General features: G+C 43.1%; 1 protein-coding gene across 1 annotated transcript in view; it reads left to right on the top strand.

Moving 5' to 3' along the window:
* The window catches only part of LOC147692577 (cadherin-related family member 4-like), a 422,868-nt gene that overhangs the window by 157,229 nt on the left and 246,890 nt on the right, over positions 1–18,749 (top strand). The window contains exons 8-10 of the mRNA XM_086938792.1: positions 851–1,034; positions 4,295–4,445; positions 11,344–11,446. Of these exons, the coding sequence (XP_086794918.1) occupies positions 851–1,034; positions 4,295–4,445; positions 11,344–11,446 (438 nt within the window). The remainder of the gene's footprint in view (positions 1–850; positions 1,035–4,294; positions 4,446–11,343; positions 11,447–18,749) is intronic.

The following is an 18,749-nucleotide window of genomic DNA, read 5'->3' as shown; positions in this document are numbered from 1 at the left end:
AAGGCCCAGAAAATTGCATCTCGTACCCTGTAGGTGTGTTTCCTGTAAAAGGATCACATCCGGCTTCAGCCTTTTACAATATGCTGCTACCACCCCACGTTTGACCTTATTCCCCATTCCGTTGACATTCCATGACAAAACTGAATATGGGGAGTAGTTAACTGCCATTCTCGTCCTGTCCACAATTCCCATGTGTCTCACCCCGCTCCACCCCCTCCAAATGTAATTTTAAACCTATAAGTACAAATTTCCAACTTTCAAAGCAACCCCGTGTTAATCCCATATTGAGCAGTATCAGAATCTATTGGGTACTGCTGTTTCAGTTAACCGTGGGGAGCACTTCTGTTCATTATAGTTAATTTAAAACATTTACAACCAGAATATGGAGTTTTAAATACTGTAATACAGAAATATCATATGCAGAATATACACTATCATGAAGGTAAATATATAAAGGTAAGCATATATTTAATATTCTTAACTCCACATTTGGTAAACTTAAATATACATTTTGCCAAAGTGCATGAATGGGGAGTTAAGAATTTCTGCCTATATATATTTACCTTCACACTATTGTGGTAGTTGACATTCTGGAGTAGATATTTGTGTAGGGTGTGAGTATGAGTGGGACGGCATCCAAGTAAACCAATCATTTGATTGTAGTATGTTCGGTATAGAGTGAAGGAGAAGGTAAGATAAAAAATAATCAGTGCAAGATGTAATTAATGACTTCTACACTGCATTATAGTTTGTTACTTAACTCTCTGAATATGTTATATATGCAGGAAAGTGCAGTAGGAACAGGTAATCATGGACATTCATATTTCAATATTTTGTGGTTCCCATACAGAGACAGGCGTGGTAAGTACCACCAGCAACCTTGACCTGGAGCAGAATCCAGAGCTTGCCAACACCATCCTGACTATCAAAGCCTACGATAAATACAACCACAGCAACAGTGCCACCATTACAGTCACTGTCACGGTAACAGATGTAAATGAACTGCCACCGACGTGCACTCCGGCTGTCTTTGTGTAAGTCTTAGACAGGGTGACCAAAGGCAGAAGTTTCAAATGAAGTCACCATTGATTCTGTGCACATTGTCCTCTAATAGAATGATTGTTCTCAATTTTGAGGTTTGTGTCGCACACAAGGTTGGGGAGGCACAGAGGGAGGAAGAGCAGACTGAAATCATAGTTTGAAAGAGACATTTACTAATATTAGAATTTATATAAGTGTGAGAGGCGGCTGTAATTATACCATGATCTTGAGAGAATCAATTCTATTCTCAGCTGCAGCATTTATTTTGAATAAATTACATTGATAAGTACAATCGATTGGCTTTCAATTGAGTTATTGTAATTGAACACTTGAAGTTTTTTAAAACATCTATCTGAATCATATCAACATAAAACCCTTACGATTGTGGTGTGAACTGACCTAGAAACGTTCTGCTAATTTTGTAGTTATGTGGGAGGCATTGACAGTTTTTGGCCTTTACAATTCTTATCTGTTACAAAAATGGAAGCCCTGTTATATTGTGTGTTTGAGATATTTAGAATTGTAGATAGATAGCTGTCTACAAGATGGATGTTTTTGATGATAGCTTATGAGTGACCTTGTAAACCAATGAGAGCAAAGCTTGTGACAACTATCATGTCAGTTAAAACCCCTTAGTTGCTCTATGCATACTTTTTTTTTTTGATCGCATAATGTATTTCATGAAGTGAGGTCTTTTTCCTGTAATTGTTATGATTTTCAGTCTTTCTGTTAGCTGTTAAATATTTCATGCCAACAATTTTATATATTTTTTGGGGTACAGTTTGAAGTTATGTTTATATGCAATATATACATTTTTTAACAAGTTTTATTTGTCAAGTTACACATGCATTGGAGACCTCTGCATCCCAGAGGCAACTGCGCTATCAAACCATACAGAGATGAGGACTTTGACTTTTTCTAATAGAAACAAAGCATATATAAGCAACACTGAAAAGAATACCCCAACTTCTGCCCACCCCCACCCCTCCCCTCAGATCGCACACAATCTGCATAGTCCTGTCCACAGCATGTAAACATAGCAAGAAGGGTGAACCACTCCGGGCCTCCACCCTAATGCACCCCTTATATGCTTTTTTTTAGTTTCTTTGTGAATCATTTGTTTTGGCTTTATTTCAGGCTGTATATGAAACCATGGGCCAGATGTAGGTATCCAAATACCGGTCGGAAACGGCGAAAATACAGATTTTCGGCCATTACCGACCGGTATTTGGATACTGAGATGTAGGGCATCTTAAAATACAGATTCGGTAATTTTACTGAATCGGTAATTTTACAGAATCGGTAAATTTACTGATTCGGTAAAATTACCGAATCTGTATTTTGAGATGTAGGTGGCACTGTAAACAGTGCCACAAGGCTTTAAGGATTCGTTATTTACCACGAACTATTAGTTGGTGGTAAATAACAAATACCTGTGTATATGCAAATCTGTGCATGTACACCTGTGCCATGTGGCACACATACATGCCCTTAGGTCATGTATGTGTGCCACATGGCACACAAGCCCTAATCAGGGGTGCAACAGGGTGTCAAAGTGACACCCTGCCACCCTTGAATTATTCGGTACTTACCGAATCGGTAAGTACAGATTCGGTAATTGACATTCATTCCTATGGGCCCCCAGGCCCATAGGAATGAATAACTAGTTGTTTAGGGTGTCAGCTGGAAACTCCATCTGAAAAACTCCCCATTACTGACAGCTAATTTATCTACATTTTGCTGTGTTGTGTACCCCTACTCTTATAAACTCGTAGTTGTGGGTGAAGACTTTGCATTATTTTTGGAACATGGGGCAGACAGGAGAGCAAGGTTGCCACTATTCTGGAGGGCCTGCAAAAGGTGGTCCACAGATGGATCTCTGCTCAGATATTGAAATTCCTTGCTCACAAGGCCCTGAAAACCTCAGTTGTGAGTTGAACGATAAAGTCCAGTATAGACTTAGAATACAGTAAATCACAAGTTCCTTGGGATAAGAAAAGCACAGTCAATGGAAAATATAAAAATAAATAACAACACAAATGAGAAAAACTAACCTGTAGGACAAATTACACAATCATGGGGAAAAATGAAAGTATGTAAATATCAAATAAAAAAACGCACAAAAATCAAAAGTAGATACCTGTAAGAACATTTGACAGGAGATCTACACTGGCAGAAATCTAGTAAAGTCATCAGGCTGACATGGTCGCACACAAGGCAGCAGAAGTCCAGATTGAGGTCTCACTGAACAGCGAGCAGAAGCAGATTGTGCATAAGTTAATATTGCCAGTACCCCCAATGCCTGACAATACCAAGGGAACCAGAAAGACTGTGTGCCTTTTGGGATACAGGTTTTTATGAAGTTGTTAATATCAACAATAACATGCTGTCACTGATGATAGAATACATCCAAACGTTTCAGTGTTACCTTGAGTTTGGGTGTGCAGTTGCTTTGACCACAACAGTTACTTATTGATAATCAACATTTTGTAAAGCGCACAATCACCCGTAAGGGTTTCTAGGCGCTGGGGTCCGTCGGGAAGATTAAGCAAGCTATTGCCCAGAGTCACATGGTGCTGGGCTAATCTGCCGCCGGTGCTGGTTATCGAACCGTGATCCCCAGATTCCAGAGTCAATCGCCCTAGCCTCGGTGCCAGACCTCATCCACACCACTTTATTAAGCTTAAAAGCTGGCTTGACGAGAAGAAAGGCCGCCTCAGTGAACTGGGAACCTGCACTTTTGCTACTATGTAACTATTTCAAGAACTGCAGTCAAGCCACAAGTCATTCTACCACTTCCCATCCTGATACTGGAAGGTTAACATGGTCGCTGCAACCTCTTTATGTCCCAGAGAAAGAGCGACCCTGTGTGGTAGAACTGTCTCTGCATGGTGCACAATAAAAGCTCAAGAAACCCTGAGGTGAACCACTGCTTTATGCATGTTGCCTGATGCCCTGAAGGTCTCCTGAGACTGCTGCTCCCTTTGCAGCCTGATGACATATACTTTCAGTGCTGATGAGCAAAATAGCCACATCTGGTGTTAGTAAGACTTGAACAGATAGGGAGTGCTAAATCAGAGGAGCATTTTGAATTTTTTTGTCTTTTTCGTTAAAAAACAACGCAAAATGTTCAGAAATTTGTATACCTCATCAAAAATTCAATTTTATCTCAAAATGTCCAGTAGAATATTTAAATATGAAGCTAATTGTTCTTTTTTATGTTAGTTGGCTGATCACTTTCTTATTTAAACAGGAAAGAGGTTCCAGAAACCACACCCACTGGTACAACCCTGGTTGGTTTTACATGCATTGACCCAGATTTCAGCGCGACAACCTTAACCTACAAGATAGTGCCCAACAGCAGTTCCATGTACAACTTCAAGATGTCAGGCTCATCACTGCAGGTGAGAGAATGTCAATATTAAAACAGATAGGAGGATAAGGTTGCAAGGGGAAGTAAAAGCAAAGAAGCAAGCACAACCAAAAAGGATCAACCCAGCTGAGTGGACAACATTGCCATAAGGTTAAGTAGAGAAGTAAGGCTGCCACAAATATGTGAAATAGAGGCTCTCTCTGAGATTTTACTGTCTGTCTCTCCCGTGAAAGAAGAGAAGCTATGAGAACCAATATAAGTTAGGTTAATTCACTAAGTTGTTCTGACTGATGCTTTTTGCAACCTTGGCTCAGTCTTTGTTAAAACCGAGGTTTAGGAAATGTGGATATTTTTTCATTAAATGTGTGAGGGTGGCAGTTGACCTATTCCAGAAAAGGGTGGATGCTGTTTTTGGATCTAGGCAAATTTGAATGCGGAACACCACAAACCTTCACTAGATATCCTGGAAACGAATCCTGTGACAGGAGACTGATACAACAATGCAAAATGATGATGATGAACATTAATTAGGTTTTTATTTTTTTAATTATATAATATTAGAATAACTATGTCCATGGTGTTTTACGCGTTCGTTTTACTGTCGATTATATTTTTAAAATGTATTTTTGTAAGATTTTAATTAATCAAACAAATAAACTTGACTATGACTATGACAATGCAAAATGAATGACATGACAAATACCATTGACAGTCATTCCTAAACTCTTTGTGGGGAAATCAATACTTGCATCTTTAGCGAAAAGGACTTGATAAAAAGCATCCGCCTCAACATCTAGAGCAGAGGACTTCAAAAGTGTTTGCTCTGAGTCCCCCTAAGCAAAATGTTTTAAAGTCGGGCTCCCCTCCAAAACTTTATGGCAAGACTTGGGGGAAGAGGGAGTAGCAGGATTGTGCTCAGGGGTCGCGCTTATGAGAAAATTTCAGGGTTACTTTTCTGCATGTCAAATTTGGCACAAAAAGTGAGAATTATAACTGTGCAAATATGTCAAACAAAAACACTACCGCACCCTAATTGGAGTATGATGAGCCCCTCAAACTTCTGCAGGCCAATGCAACTGCACCTGCTGCACCAATGATAGTTGCAGCCTTGAGTAGAAAGCTGTCTTATGTCACACCTTCCCCACTATAACTGGCCATCACACCAATCTTGAAACAAACTCTCTATCAAAAACGAGCTCCCCACCACCATTTTCCAGCCAGGGGTTCCCCTGATTTAACACTTGCAAGGCCCCATCCCTTCTTTGAAAAGTAAGACAGACATGATTATGATGCAGTAGGCCCCTCACATCCCTGGGCCCCAGTGCTACTTTAATTGCTTCACTAATAATAGCTACTGCCTTGCAAATCAGGCAGTCTGCTCTTTGTTAAAAACATGGCCTCCCATCTTGCCCCATCCCCATCCCTGCCATCTCTCTGAGGCCCAAACTAAAGAAAAGAGCCTCCTATGCTTCAATATTCCCCTCCCTTGGGCTATTGGTACAAGGCCGACAGCAACACTGGCAGCAAACAAGAAAGGATAGTAAAACAGCCATAATTCATGTTTAGTTGGCCTCTCACAACTCTGGGCTGTGTGCCTCTTAACCAGCAACACCAATGATACCTACGGCCCAACAAAACAGGCTTGCTCCGCTGCCCACTACACAGGACCATCACTTCTAGGCTCGAGGCCCAAAGTAGGCTGTCTGCCACCCATCTCCCCACCATCAATGAATCCCTGTTTCCCAGCGCAACAAGGGTGACCTGGGCCTTGATACTAGCAAGAACAAGCATTTGCAATGCAATAGGTCTCGCATTACTGAAAGTTTGAGCTATTTGCGTTGCAAATAATAATGTTTGTTACTTTTTTTTTGTTGTTGTCATGAAATATCTCAGCAGTAGCATAGGTAATAAAATAAAATCCACGAAACCAGAAAGAATTGCAGTACCAAAGGCTGTTACTAGGTGTCCCTGTGGACTTGTAAAGGGACCTCTATTAGTCACACAAGGTACTGCATCCTTAATACAACTATAATGAGAAAGATTGCAGGTGAGCATAGGTTTACATTTGTTTTTATTGAAAGTTAGTTTTTTGATAGATTGAGTTTCAAAAATAAACCATTGTTGTTTATTTTAATAGCACATTTTTTAAACGTAATTTACAAGTACTTGAAGAGGCATTGGCGCCCCCCCTGGGAATACAGCTACTGCCCGCCGGGGTGACGAGGCTGGGTGCACCACACAGTTTGAATACTTCTGATTCTAGAGCAAAACACATCTAATGTTGTTTCTTGGAACTATATGGAAATAGCTGCTCTGAACTTATTGAAATTGTTTGGAATGGTATTCATAATCAAATGCATTAATGGTGTGCATGATTCCTGATATTGTTTTAAATCATCGCAGATTCACGCACCAGGGCGATACCCAATGGAATCCAGGAGCGCACCAGTTTACCTCAGCTTTCACTGACCAAAGGGTAGTGCCAGCCTGAGCAGCACGTTCCTCCTGCATTTTTTGCACACGAAAAGAGTATTGAAATGACATTGACATTAAAAACATATTTTATTTACAATTCATAAGTCAGACTCCACAAAATAGATTGCATCTTTGCAGATCTACACGTTTGCCTTTGCAGAACATTTAAAGCCAGGCAACACAAACTTAAGTTTGTGTATCCTTGGGTGGGGATGGTTGTGTCTAATCTCCATGATTGCTTCAGTGCTGTATGTCAATTGAGACTGGCTTTTGCCAATTCAGTCCTACATACCCCTAAAGACAGGGCCATGAACGCTCAAAGAAACTGAAAGCATTGATCATTTCGAATGGGTTTCCATCATTTGTCACTTACACAAATACAGGTCTAGACCCAACTTCTGTATTTTGAAAGGTGTGAATGAAGGGACTGTTCGCTGTCATCATGAGGTGCTTGACTGTGCACTGGCACAACTGAATTACTGCGCTAATAATGGAGTGGAGCACGTAACTTCACTCCTAATAACTCTAAATGTTCACATGGTAGCAGCATTTCTTATAAAAATTAGTCCGAGTAGGAATCATATAGTATTTTATTTTTGTCAAGGGATCAGCCTACCTAATGAAAGCATAGGTCAACACACCGGAAAGTAGGATTCAGACATGCACAACAAATGCCTGGTTACGAGCTTGGCGGACAGGGTTACTCCCTCACAAAGTAACTGACATCTCGTCCACCAAATTACAATTCCGTTACGTCCTATGGAACTTGTAAAATGGCGGACAGAATATTCGTCACGTTTGTGACGGAGTATCCCATTCACCAATATCATAATCAGGCTCTACGTTTGGGTATGAGGAACACAACCAGACTATTCAGGATGATGCCACAGAGTATCATGATACATCATGACAACAGGAGTAGTATCTGTATTCCAAAGGGCAACTCATGAATTAATTTCTGTATGTCTATTTATTGTTAGCCCTGAAGAAAGTCTGCATAAAATTGTATTTGGTATCAGTTGTTTGGAACCCAAGTTTTATGTCTTCAACCAGGCTTAGGGTAAAGGTAGATTAGGAGAGAGAGGAGAGATATGCTCTTGCAGGTGATTGTCAGAATGTACTGACTGGATGACACACAGCACAAAGCTTTGGATCTTAATACAAGGGGACTAAGTGCCTGATTTCGATTTGCCATGCCGTGCAGGGACAGGGGGGGGGGAGGTGCATGCAAACGGGGTGGGGGGGCACAACATGTTCCCCCCTGCCTGTGTCCCCAGTCCCTGGGCACAACGGTGCCCTGCAGGGCCCCTTTTGTTTCCTCCCCGCCACACTTTTCATGGCGGGCTCACCGCTGTGCCGTGAAAGGTGAGGCGGGGAGGAAACTCATAATATGCTTGGCAAGGCCGCAGCTGCCCTGCCAAGCATATTGGGGCATCACACCATCGTGCCACTGCCAGGAATGCGGTTCCCTGGCTGCTCCCTGGCGGTTGTGGCAGTGTAATGGTGGTCCGACCGCCTAAGTTGTAATTGCCCCGCGAGTCTGGAGTTCCTCGGATTGCAAGACTAGTAATCAGCCCCTAAGTATTCATCGAAGTGTGAGAGGACACTCATTAGTCCGTGGTTCACGCTAAAGGATACAGATAAGCTATTCTGAGAGAATACAGATATGAACTTACCTGGTGCAAGCAGGAGATCAACTGTAACTACTAATAGCTGGGTACAAACTATAGTGAGGTGTTGCACTATAAGGTTTTATATACTGTCTGCCACAAACAAGCCAGATGTGCACCTGTGGGGAAAATCCCACCTGTGACTGTGCGTGTCTGAGTCTGGGAGTTGCTATAATTCCCTATTCTCTACTGTCCCCTCTTCCACGCTATCCATATTCACTGTCGCCTTGGCCTGTTGTGTCAAAAGTGAGAACGAATTTGTTTGAATTCTCAGCAGACATCTTGTCAGGGACTAAGCATGTAGGCCATGCAGGAAGATTGGAACAAGCTGTGGATTACCTGGAACAGCTTCCAACGTGCCACACCCAGGGAGAGAAAAGAAACAATAGCTCAGATGCGCAGTGGAAAACTTCTTGCGCAGATGTATCATTTTCCGAAAATCTGGAGCAGGAGTTTCTCAAACAATATCTGAAGGTGGGGTTGCACATACTGTTCACAGGCCTGTTCCTGTCCACCTCAGACAGATCATTATGGTGAATGCAGTACAAGTCAGTCCAAAGTGAATTTCAGTAGTTGACATTGAAATGCAATACTTACAGTTACCAAAGATTGCACAAGTTTAGCTAAAAACTAGAACTGAACAAAGTTTTTATTATGCAACCATAGTCTTGCAGAGTTCCTGTTGATTGGCTTTGCTGTATGTCTTGCTTTTGCTATGACTACACTCTTGTGTAATTTTCTATCTTGATTGTTAGTTGGCGCTGGTAATTCAGAAGCATTACGTATGTGAGTGCATTCCTTTCTTACCTTTTCCTTAGGATTGTCTTACGACAAATAAACTTCTCCTAAAAGCGCAATATTTGCAAACATAAGTACCCCTTGGGCCCAAATACTGGTACTTGGTGTGTTTTCAAACCATTTTATGTGCCTTACATGAGCTTTATTCATTATTTATTTATGTATTTAGTTTTGTATAGCCATTCCTGGCCTAAGTGGTGGGAGGGTGTTTCAGAAAGATGCAGGTTTGATACATACATAGTGAGAATATAAGTTTTGTACTAAAAATTACTCATGCAACATTTTATCTCTAAATGGTTCAAAGTATTTACATCATGAAGCCTAGCAGTTAAAAGGTATAATGTGAAGTTCAGGTGTGTTTGTCAAAGTTTAGTAAAACACCTAGGGCCAGATGTATGAAGCTCAAATGGGTTCGCGAAAGCCGAAATTCGCTGAAAATTGAGCAAATGATATGTATGTAGCAAATTTCAGTGCAAAATATTTTGCGATTGCATTTAAGGAACAGCAAAATTTGCGATTCCTTAAATGCAATGTATGATGCAAAAAAAATGTGCTAATTGTCCCTAAGGAATCGCAAATTACCACCAACTTCAAGTTGGTGGTAATTTGCGAATTTCTTGAAAAATGCCCATTTTTGCATTTTTCAAGGTGCCATGTGATGCACATACATGCCCTTAGGGCATGTATGTGCACCACATGTGCACCCATGCTTATTTCAGGGGTGCAACAGGGTGTCCTTTGGACACCCTTGCACCCTTAAAATTATTCTCAATTTGCGATTAGCAAATTGCGAATCGCAAATTGAGAATAATTTCACATTCATTCCTATGGGCCTCCTGGCCCGTAGAAATGAATGGGAAATTATTCCTTAATTGCGATTAGCAATTTGCTAATCGCAATTAAGGAATTTTAAGAAATCGCTAAAAAATTGTGTATTTCTACATACATACCATTTTGCAATTCTCTAATAGCGATTCTTTAAAAATCGCTATATGAGAATCGCAAAAGTGTATCTTGATACATCTGACCCCTAATCTCTTCATGTAGTTTCATTATTCACATAACTAAAAGCTTACAATGCATGTCAGGACTACTTTTGGGCCTGGACCCTTCCTCATGGTAGGACCTTTCAAGAGTTTCTTCTGAGAGTTACTGATGAGAAGGGAGGAAATTACATTAGAAGTACTTTGTAAGGAAAACACTTTGCACACTTCTACTAAAGGCCCAAAACTAGTTACACATGAGCTGCTGCCATTTCAGCGCTCTTATTTCAATCTGTGCATTTACACATTTTAAGAAAAGGCTGTGAGGTTCTCAGGTCTTTTGGTTGATTTGTCTCTGACCACTTGTGCCTCCTCGACTGCTAGATTGGGTTGCTGTGCCACAGACATGAGTAAGGCAGCAACAAATCAGGAACACCTTCTAGCCCTCACGCAGGACACCCAATGTTTTCCACATAGATCATGGGAATAAGCATATTCTCTCCCACCCGCGCAGACAAAATTTGGTAACCTTTTTTGCGACACCACCCGACGGCGCTTTGGAGCCATTGGCATGAAACGCTATACAATTGTCACAATAATACTACAGTACGCTATTTAAGAATCAATACAGTTTGTGTTTTGAGCAGACTTAAAAATTAGATCTCAATCCATTACAGACTGAACATGAGAACCACGAGTCCTGTGCAGTAGTGAAGGTTCCTAGGAGTGTTTAGCATGGACAAAGAAACACAGCTAGCATTTTAGGGGTATTTCCGTTCTTGAAATCGGTGTGAAAAAGTGCTATATTCTGTTTTATTGCCATTTGTCAAAGGCCCTGGAATTGGTCTACTGGAATGTCTTGCTTGTGTAAATGTATGCTACTTTGTGAAAGTGCAGAATATTATTGGCATAGTGCAACACATATTTTAAAAGACTGGGTACAAGGTAAGCCTAATTTTCAAGAAGCTATAATCTTATTCATGTGTATTTCTAAATCTGACAGGTGAACAGTACCTTGACTTATGATTCAGCAGAAATTGCAAGTTTGAATTTCCAGTATTCAGCCATCTTGGAGGTGACAGATGCCGGAACCCCTCCTCTGACCAGTAAGTGTGAAGCATCCCATTTCCTTATTACATGGCCAAGTAGACATCATTTGAGTGATAGAGACCAATTTAATGACTTTTTGCCTTTTGAGAGCAGCAGTATGAGTTACAACTCCTAAACCAAATACCCTAAGCATGACAAATCAGTCTTTTCGATATTTCTTCAAGTCATATGCTGTTATCGTAGACATCTCTTTCTAAATCCATTCAATTCTTGGATTACGAATTGGGCAGAGCAGTACACCTTGGTAATACAGTCCACCAGAACACAAGCTTCACTGTGTGTAGGAATGCATCAGGTAAAACCTATTGAGTATGCACACACATTTTCTTTGGGCTGAAAGCAAGAGGAAAATATGTGGTGAAACGGGCCCAGAATCAAGGAAATCTTGGAAATTTGTGCGCAGTATATCAGGATCCGCATGATTTCTCTGTTTTTGGCTGCAGAAACCAATGATGCTCGTTAGCTGGGGTGGAAATACCATCTGGATCAATATCTCTGGTCCTAGTATCTGACGCTCAAATTACTGGACATCTCATAATGAAGTCCTAAGATCTATAAAATTTACTTTTTCCCAAGTATGAATATATTCCATGCTAATATTTTAAGATCAATAACATTCATTATTCCAAAATAAGCATTGCCATTGTTTTATACTACGGAATCTGGTACTCCAAAATTGTGGCACGCCCACAAATAATACCTTCAAGGTGTAGACCAAATTCCACTCCCTCTGACAAGGTAACCACATGATCTGTACACGGCCAAACTCTGACCATGGCCACCAGAGGATTTTTAAGAGATGCACTGATATGACAGAACAGAGGTTGTGTGTGAGGCAGGAAAATAATATCCATTAAATATATTAAAATGATTGTCCCTTAACTTAGCCACACCTTTACCTACACTTAATATTACTAATGATTGAGAATTCTGAGGTGATCATTTTTTACAGCTAGAACAACAACACACACACCTGTAATTTTGGCACAACTACTATATAGCATCTGCTTTAGTCACAGGTAGGGAGAAAGTCGTCTTGTCAAGAAGGAAAAAGTGGAAAGCATAACCTGCGGTTTGGGTTAAGTCAACTTGCGGTCTTATGTGGTCTACGGCAACCTTCACTTGTAGTTTTCTAAACAGAGTGTACACTGCCATAGACCACATTAAAAAAACATTGGTTTCTGCATAAAGTTACAAGGAGACCATCAGGAAAATTTCGAAAAGAAATGTTTTCTATACTTTTAACATAGCTAGTCACTGCTAATGGTTTTGCCAATGGGGCACATTGTAAATCTTCTGTCATTGGCAAAGTGAATAGTGGGTGGCCGCCATGGTGCAGCAGAGTGGCACAGGAATGTGCACTGGGACAACATCCAAGGCTGGCATTCGGTGCCTAGCATCCAATAGATGAGCATCAAGGGGGATTGTGGGCTGGTTTCGGCCAGGTATAAGTACACAGTTGGTGGTTCACTCAGCAGCGGACAACTCGCTCAAATCTGTAGATGAGGGCGACAAGGAAATCCTGGTTCCCCTCGGTCTCTTTGCCGCCTACAACACTAGTTACCACTCAATACTAAAATAAAGATTAAAAAAACATGTCCATCGGAGCCAGGATTCTCAACTTCCTTCCTAAACGGAAAATCTCAGTCAGTGATGATGCAGAAATTCATCCCTCAGAAATCCCCCAATCTCTGGGGAGTTCAGTAGGAATTCACCCTTTCCCCTCTCTTGTAATCCACTGAATCAAACGCTGCAGGGAAGTCCAAAAGGCGTGAATGAAGGTTCCCTATAATGTGGAGCACAGCGTAGCATAGTAAAAAATATCTGGCACATTCCCCTAAAGATGGATCTAAATCCTGCCTGTTCACTTGATGTTAGGGCTCCAAGCACCTGCATTAAAACTTAAGAAAATATCCTAGCAGATATATCTAATATTAATGTTAAATGATAAGAAGCTACACTATCCCTGTCTCTTTTTTCATTATAACTCAATTGTTTATAGAATTTCTATTATTACCTGCAATGGGAAAGTTTTTTGGTAGGCAAAATCCAGGACACAATACGTTTGCAATATTTAAATGTATGTCACAAAATTCTGGTACAGTACAACTTCACTAGTGTTGATGGGATTGATCATGTTAATCAAGTTTTTCAAAGTCAATTTGCTAACAAATGTTTTGCTTGGCTCATAATTAGCTCAGTATAGATTGTGATGCCTTATATAATGTATACAAGTGCTCTTTCCAGGTTTTGTTTCGGTTATACACACATCAAGGTGACTTTCACACACAGCTGTCCCTTTTGCACTAATGATGAAAGGCACAGCACACGATTTTCTGGCTCCAATGGTTGCTTCCATTGGAGACCAAGCATGGCTCTTTGCATGATTTTTATTGGTTTTTATTGTAAACATATGAGCAAAGGTGTTTGTATGAATTAATGGCGCAATGATGTAATTTGAGGACAAATAATTGCTCTGACCCATATCCAAACTATGAGCTATCCTTAATTCTAGATCTACTACACTACACTGATGATTGATACTACAATTTCCACCGTATCTAAATAATTAGCAATTTCATCATCATTAACAGCATAATATACATTTTTCCCCCCTTGTCAGGGCCTCGTTTTTGTTTAGGATACATCAATCGTCACCCTCCACAACACCCTATTATTCGTACGTCTTTGGTAATAAACTTGACACCAAGTGCACAAGCTATCACATTAACCTTTCCCCTGTGAAGGGAAAAGGTCACATTAGTCAAATACATACAGTTAATAACTACGTTTAATCCACCTGTCTTCATCTGCATTCTTCTCTCCCCTGTCGCCATCTGGATTCTGGTTAAAGAGAAAAAGGACAAAGAGGTTAGTGGCCCCTCCAAGGCACCTCTCTCAGGTAAGGGCAAGGGGAACCAATTGGGTCCTCAGGTGTCGTCATTGTCTTCTTCGTTGCCTGAGCCTTCTGGGCTCCCTGGATAAGGGTATTAGGGGACACCTTTAGGTTCTCAGGTTTTGTAGCCCAGTCTTCATCTGATCTGTCCAGTGCAGCGTAGTCATGAAAGAGGCTGTGTTTCATCTTTCGGCCCACCAGGGTCAATGCCTCCTTCTTCCCTACTGCCAAGCGGTTTCTAGAAAACAGAAGAAAATCTTTAAAACACCACAGGAGCCTCAAGCAGTCCTGGAGTTCCCCTAGTGCATGTGTCCCTGGACTGGGAACAGACCATACATCACTGAGTCCGCAGTGGTGCATGATGTAGGTATCCTGACCCTAAGCTCTGTGCCTAGGGTCTTCACCAGGTCCAGGCCCTACGCACACTTCCAGAAGAGATAGTATTTTGTCTCGTCCGTGGTACACCCTCTCAAACAGGACTTGTATCAGTTGAGTCCTCTTGTGTGCATGAAGGCTCTTACTGGCAGTTCACCTTTGGTGGTCATCCAGGTGATGTCTTTGTGCTGGTTGGTCAGGCGCTTGTTGGTGACGTTCGCCCATGCTGTGGCAGAGGGAGGACACTGACTGGTTCGCTGACATCCCTTGCACATATCTGGCTGTTGGACAATCTTGGGAGTCCACGTGGCTGGGGCGGAACCTCCAGTCCGAACTCATTGAAGAACTTCTCCGCTTCCTTGTAGAACCACTGGGTGTCCCAGTTGTAGGGGACAGGGCTCACCCACTCTACCCATCCAGGGTCCGCCATGTCCGCAACAGGAAGAAGCGTGCAATTAGAAAGCGGGCATTGCTCTCAGCTTCGACCCTCAGAGTGCTCCTCACACAGTGGCACACGAAGATTCCCCTCAGGATGGTGGCGATGTCCGGCATTCCCTTGCCTCCCTTGTCGTGGGTCTTGAACATCAACTCCCTCTTCATTCTGTCCATCTTCAAGCTCCAGATGAAGTAGAAGATCATTTTTGTGATGGCCTTGGCCGTACAGGTCTGCAAGGGCCACACTTGAGCGACGTACTGGAGCACTGGCAGGGACTCGTTCTGCAGGACCAAAGTCTTCCGTCAGCTTCCGGAGATTCCAGAGTCCCAGCTTCTGCTTCCTCTTTGCCAGTCTTTCTTCCCCTGTCTTCTCTGCAGCACCTTCTCTTCCGAACCAGACTCCAAGGATCTTCAGGAAATCCTGCTTGATGGGGAATGACAGTGGGTCTTGTGTTGGGGTCCAGTGGCCAAAGAGTAGAGTTTCAGACTTGCCGATGTTTATCTATGCTCCTGATGCCTTTCCAAACTCAAAACACTTCCTCTCCAGCTCTTTCACAGATTTTGCATCTGCACAGAAGCCCGAGACATCATCCATGTAGAGAGAGCACTTCACTTTGTCATTTCCATTGCTTCCTATCACTGTCACTCCTTTGATGTTCCTGTTCCGTCTGATGCATTCGGCGAGGACCTCTATCATGCAGATGAACAGAAGAGGGGAGAACAGACAGCCCTGCCTAACACCTGACAGGATGGGGAAGAGGTTGGTTTTCCAGCCCTTAAAGAAGCTGTGCTAGAAATATCTGTATACATTGTGGTCACCATGTCGCAGATGAAGTCTCCTAGTCCCAGTGCTTTAAGTGTCCAGTCCATGAACTTATGAGAAATGCTGTTAAACGCCTTTTCCTGATCCTGGCTGCGTAAGGCCGTCCGAACCTTGCGGCTCTTGGCGTACTTAATCATGTCCCGGACCATGGCCAGACTGCCTGTGATTTATCGACCCGGTATCCCAAAGACTGGTCAGGGTGAACTATCTTTGCTATCACTGTAGGCTGCTGGACATCACTCTGGCAAGAATTTTGTAGTCCACATTAAGAAGCGAGATGGGCCTCCAGTTCTTGAGGTCTTCTCTCTCTCCCTTCTGCTTGTACAAAAGTGTTATCATGCCTTCACGCAGGGATTGCTGCATATTGCCCTTGACCACCATTTCCTCGTAGAGGGCTAGCAAGTCCGGCCCGATCAGGTCCCACAGTTCAACATAAAGTTCCACTGGGAAACCATCACTTCCAGGCGTCTTACCCCTCTTGGAGTTCGTTCGGCCAAGTGCATCTCTTCCAGGGTAAAGGAGCATTCAGGTCTTCTCTCTCTTCCAAACCCAGTGTCTTCGAGATGTCCTCTAGGAAACTATCCACCTGGGATCTCTCTGACGCTTTCAGTGAGAAGAGCTTGCCATAAACGTCTGTTGCGACTCTCATGACTTGCTCTTTCTCACTTTGGAGGTTGCCCTCCGAGTCCCGAAGCTCTACCAGCGGTGTGTGGGCAGAGTGAAGTTTCTTGAAGAAGAAGTTGCATTTCTCATCCTTCTTGAGGTTCTCGGTTCTGGAAGAGGATTTTCTTGGATTCATCTCTAAAGTGCTCTGTTAGCCTGGAGGAGAGTAGGAGCTGCTTCTTACAGTTACCCCCACTTTTTGCTGATTTTCACTGTTTTCGACAGACTGGCTGGGATCCTGCTATCCAGGACCCCAGCCTAGCTGCTTTCTACTTTAAATTGATGGCATGTACTTTAGGTACACTCCAGATTGGATTCTGTGGTACCCTTATAAGTCTCTAGTATATGGTATACTATGTACCCATGGCATAGGTACCCCAGAGGCCTCCCAGGGGCTACAGTATGTATTGGCTCAAACTGACAGCACAGGTCTGCTACTGCAGCCTGTGTATGGTGGTGCATGCCCCCCTACTTAGATATAGGTTCACTATATCTACCTTACATCACTGCACATATAAACCTATCAGTCACCCCTATGGCATGCCTTATCAATCCTCAAGACAGGGTGCTGGGTTTTATGTGAGAGGGTGCCCTTGCATGAGCAGAGCCCCTCTGCAACCTTTCGAAGCTATTCTCCGGGGTTGTTTGTGATGCAGCCAACCATATATACTTAAGTGCATTATAACTTCGCGGTAAATGCTAACTTTAAAACTGCTACTTAGAAACATGTTGTGTTTGGTGTCAAACACCTGGGAATCATACCTCCCCACCCGTAACTAGCGGGAGAGGTATGATTCCACCCTCCTAAAGGGACATATGCGACACAACGGTACACCCGGTACCAGTTTTCTCGACCTGGGCATCACAAAATGGATGCTGCCAGCCACAGACACAAGCCTGCCCTCCTGCTGCTGAGCCAAGCTCGAGCAGGGGAAGGCTTGACACTAGGCTTCCTGTCACAGGGAGGTGTAACCACCTCCCAGACAGGTTTTAGTGTATTGGGGCTGGGTGGGTGCACTTTGAGAGTGCTTGGATGCCTGCACTGGGGGCACATTTGGTGTCCCTGTGCATAGTCCAGTTCAAACTGGTTGCAGGAACCATTAGCACCTGCTCTGGCACGAAACTGGACAAACGACATGGGTGTAACCACCCCTCTGTCCTGACCCTCCCATAGGTGGGTCCAGAGAGTTTGTCCCACCCCTTCCATGAGTATAAAGTAAGAACCCCTGACTACAGGACTTTAGATTTTACCTGGACTAAACTCTGCTACAGAAACCAAGTACTTCGACGATCTGCACAACGCTGGACGACTGAAGAATCTCCCTTAGAGTAAAGGAGTTACTCCCCTACTAAGCAGGCACCTAAACGCATCTGACCGGTTTGCATCTCCGAAGCTCCTGAGGACTCAGAAGATTTCTACAACACAGGAGGTGGATTAACAAGGTCTCCAAGGTTGATCTGCGCTCTCAGCAATTCTGAGGCCCGTATCCCTTGTGGGGACTGTACAACCCGAACCCCTGTGCACAGTGTACTTTTGCAGCAGCATATGCTTCTCGGTAATCCCTGAGGCTGTACTTTGGACTACTTGTAGTCCTGACCCCGAGCAGTGCTTCCACTGAAGATTTCTGGACTACACTCCACGAGTGTTCCGTGGGCTGATATTTTGTGATTCATCTTGAGGTCCCTTTGCGATCCATGGTCCATTGGCCTGTGGGTCCCTGTGAAGGTAAATTTAATTTTCTGTAGGCTTTCCTGGTTGCTTCAAGCGTGGCCTGACACTCCATTGCTTGGAGAGTCACCAGGACTTTGCTGGTCCTCACCGAAGCTGATTTCCTCTGAGCGCGTGGGTTAGAGTTGCCGAGGCTTGTTGGTGTTCCATCCGGACACTGACCCCCCAGCACTCGACATCCTTGGTCGGGCAGCTCACCTCCAGACTTTGGTTGTTGTCGATGTCTTCCGGTCCCCGTGGCTGCAGAGTCAAGCATCACATCAACTCACCTGATGCACCCGATATCGGTGGACATTCATCTACCGAGCCCCGGTCACCCTGAAGTGACCCAGACTCTGTCCCCTCTGCTTTCAGGTTGTTCTCACCTCGAATACAGGC

Source organism: Lissotriton vulgaris, chromosome 9, assembly GCF_964263255.1.
Source record: "Lissotriton vulgaris chromosome 9, aLisVul1.2, whole genome shotgun sequence".
In the NCBI taxonomy this organism is placed as follows: Eukaryota; Metazoa; Chordata; class Amphibia; order Caudata; family Salamandridae; genus Lissotriton; species Lissotriton vulgaris.
The sequence above is the reverse complement of the archived record's forward strand: the minus strand, read 5'-3'. Positions and strand labels throughout refer to the sequence as shown.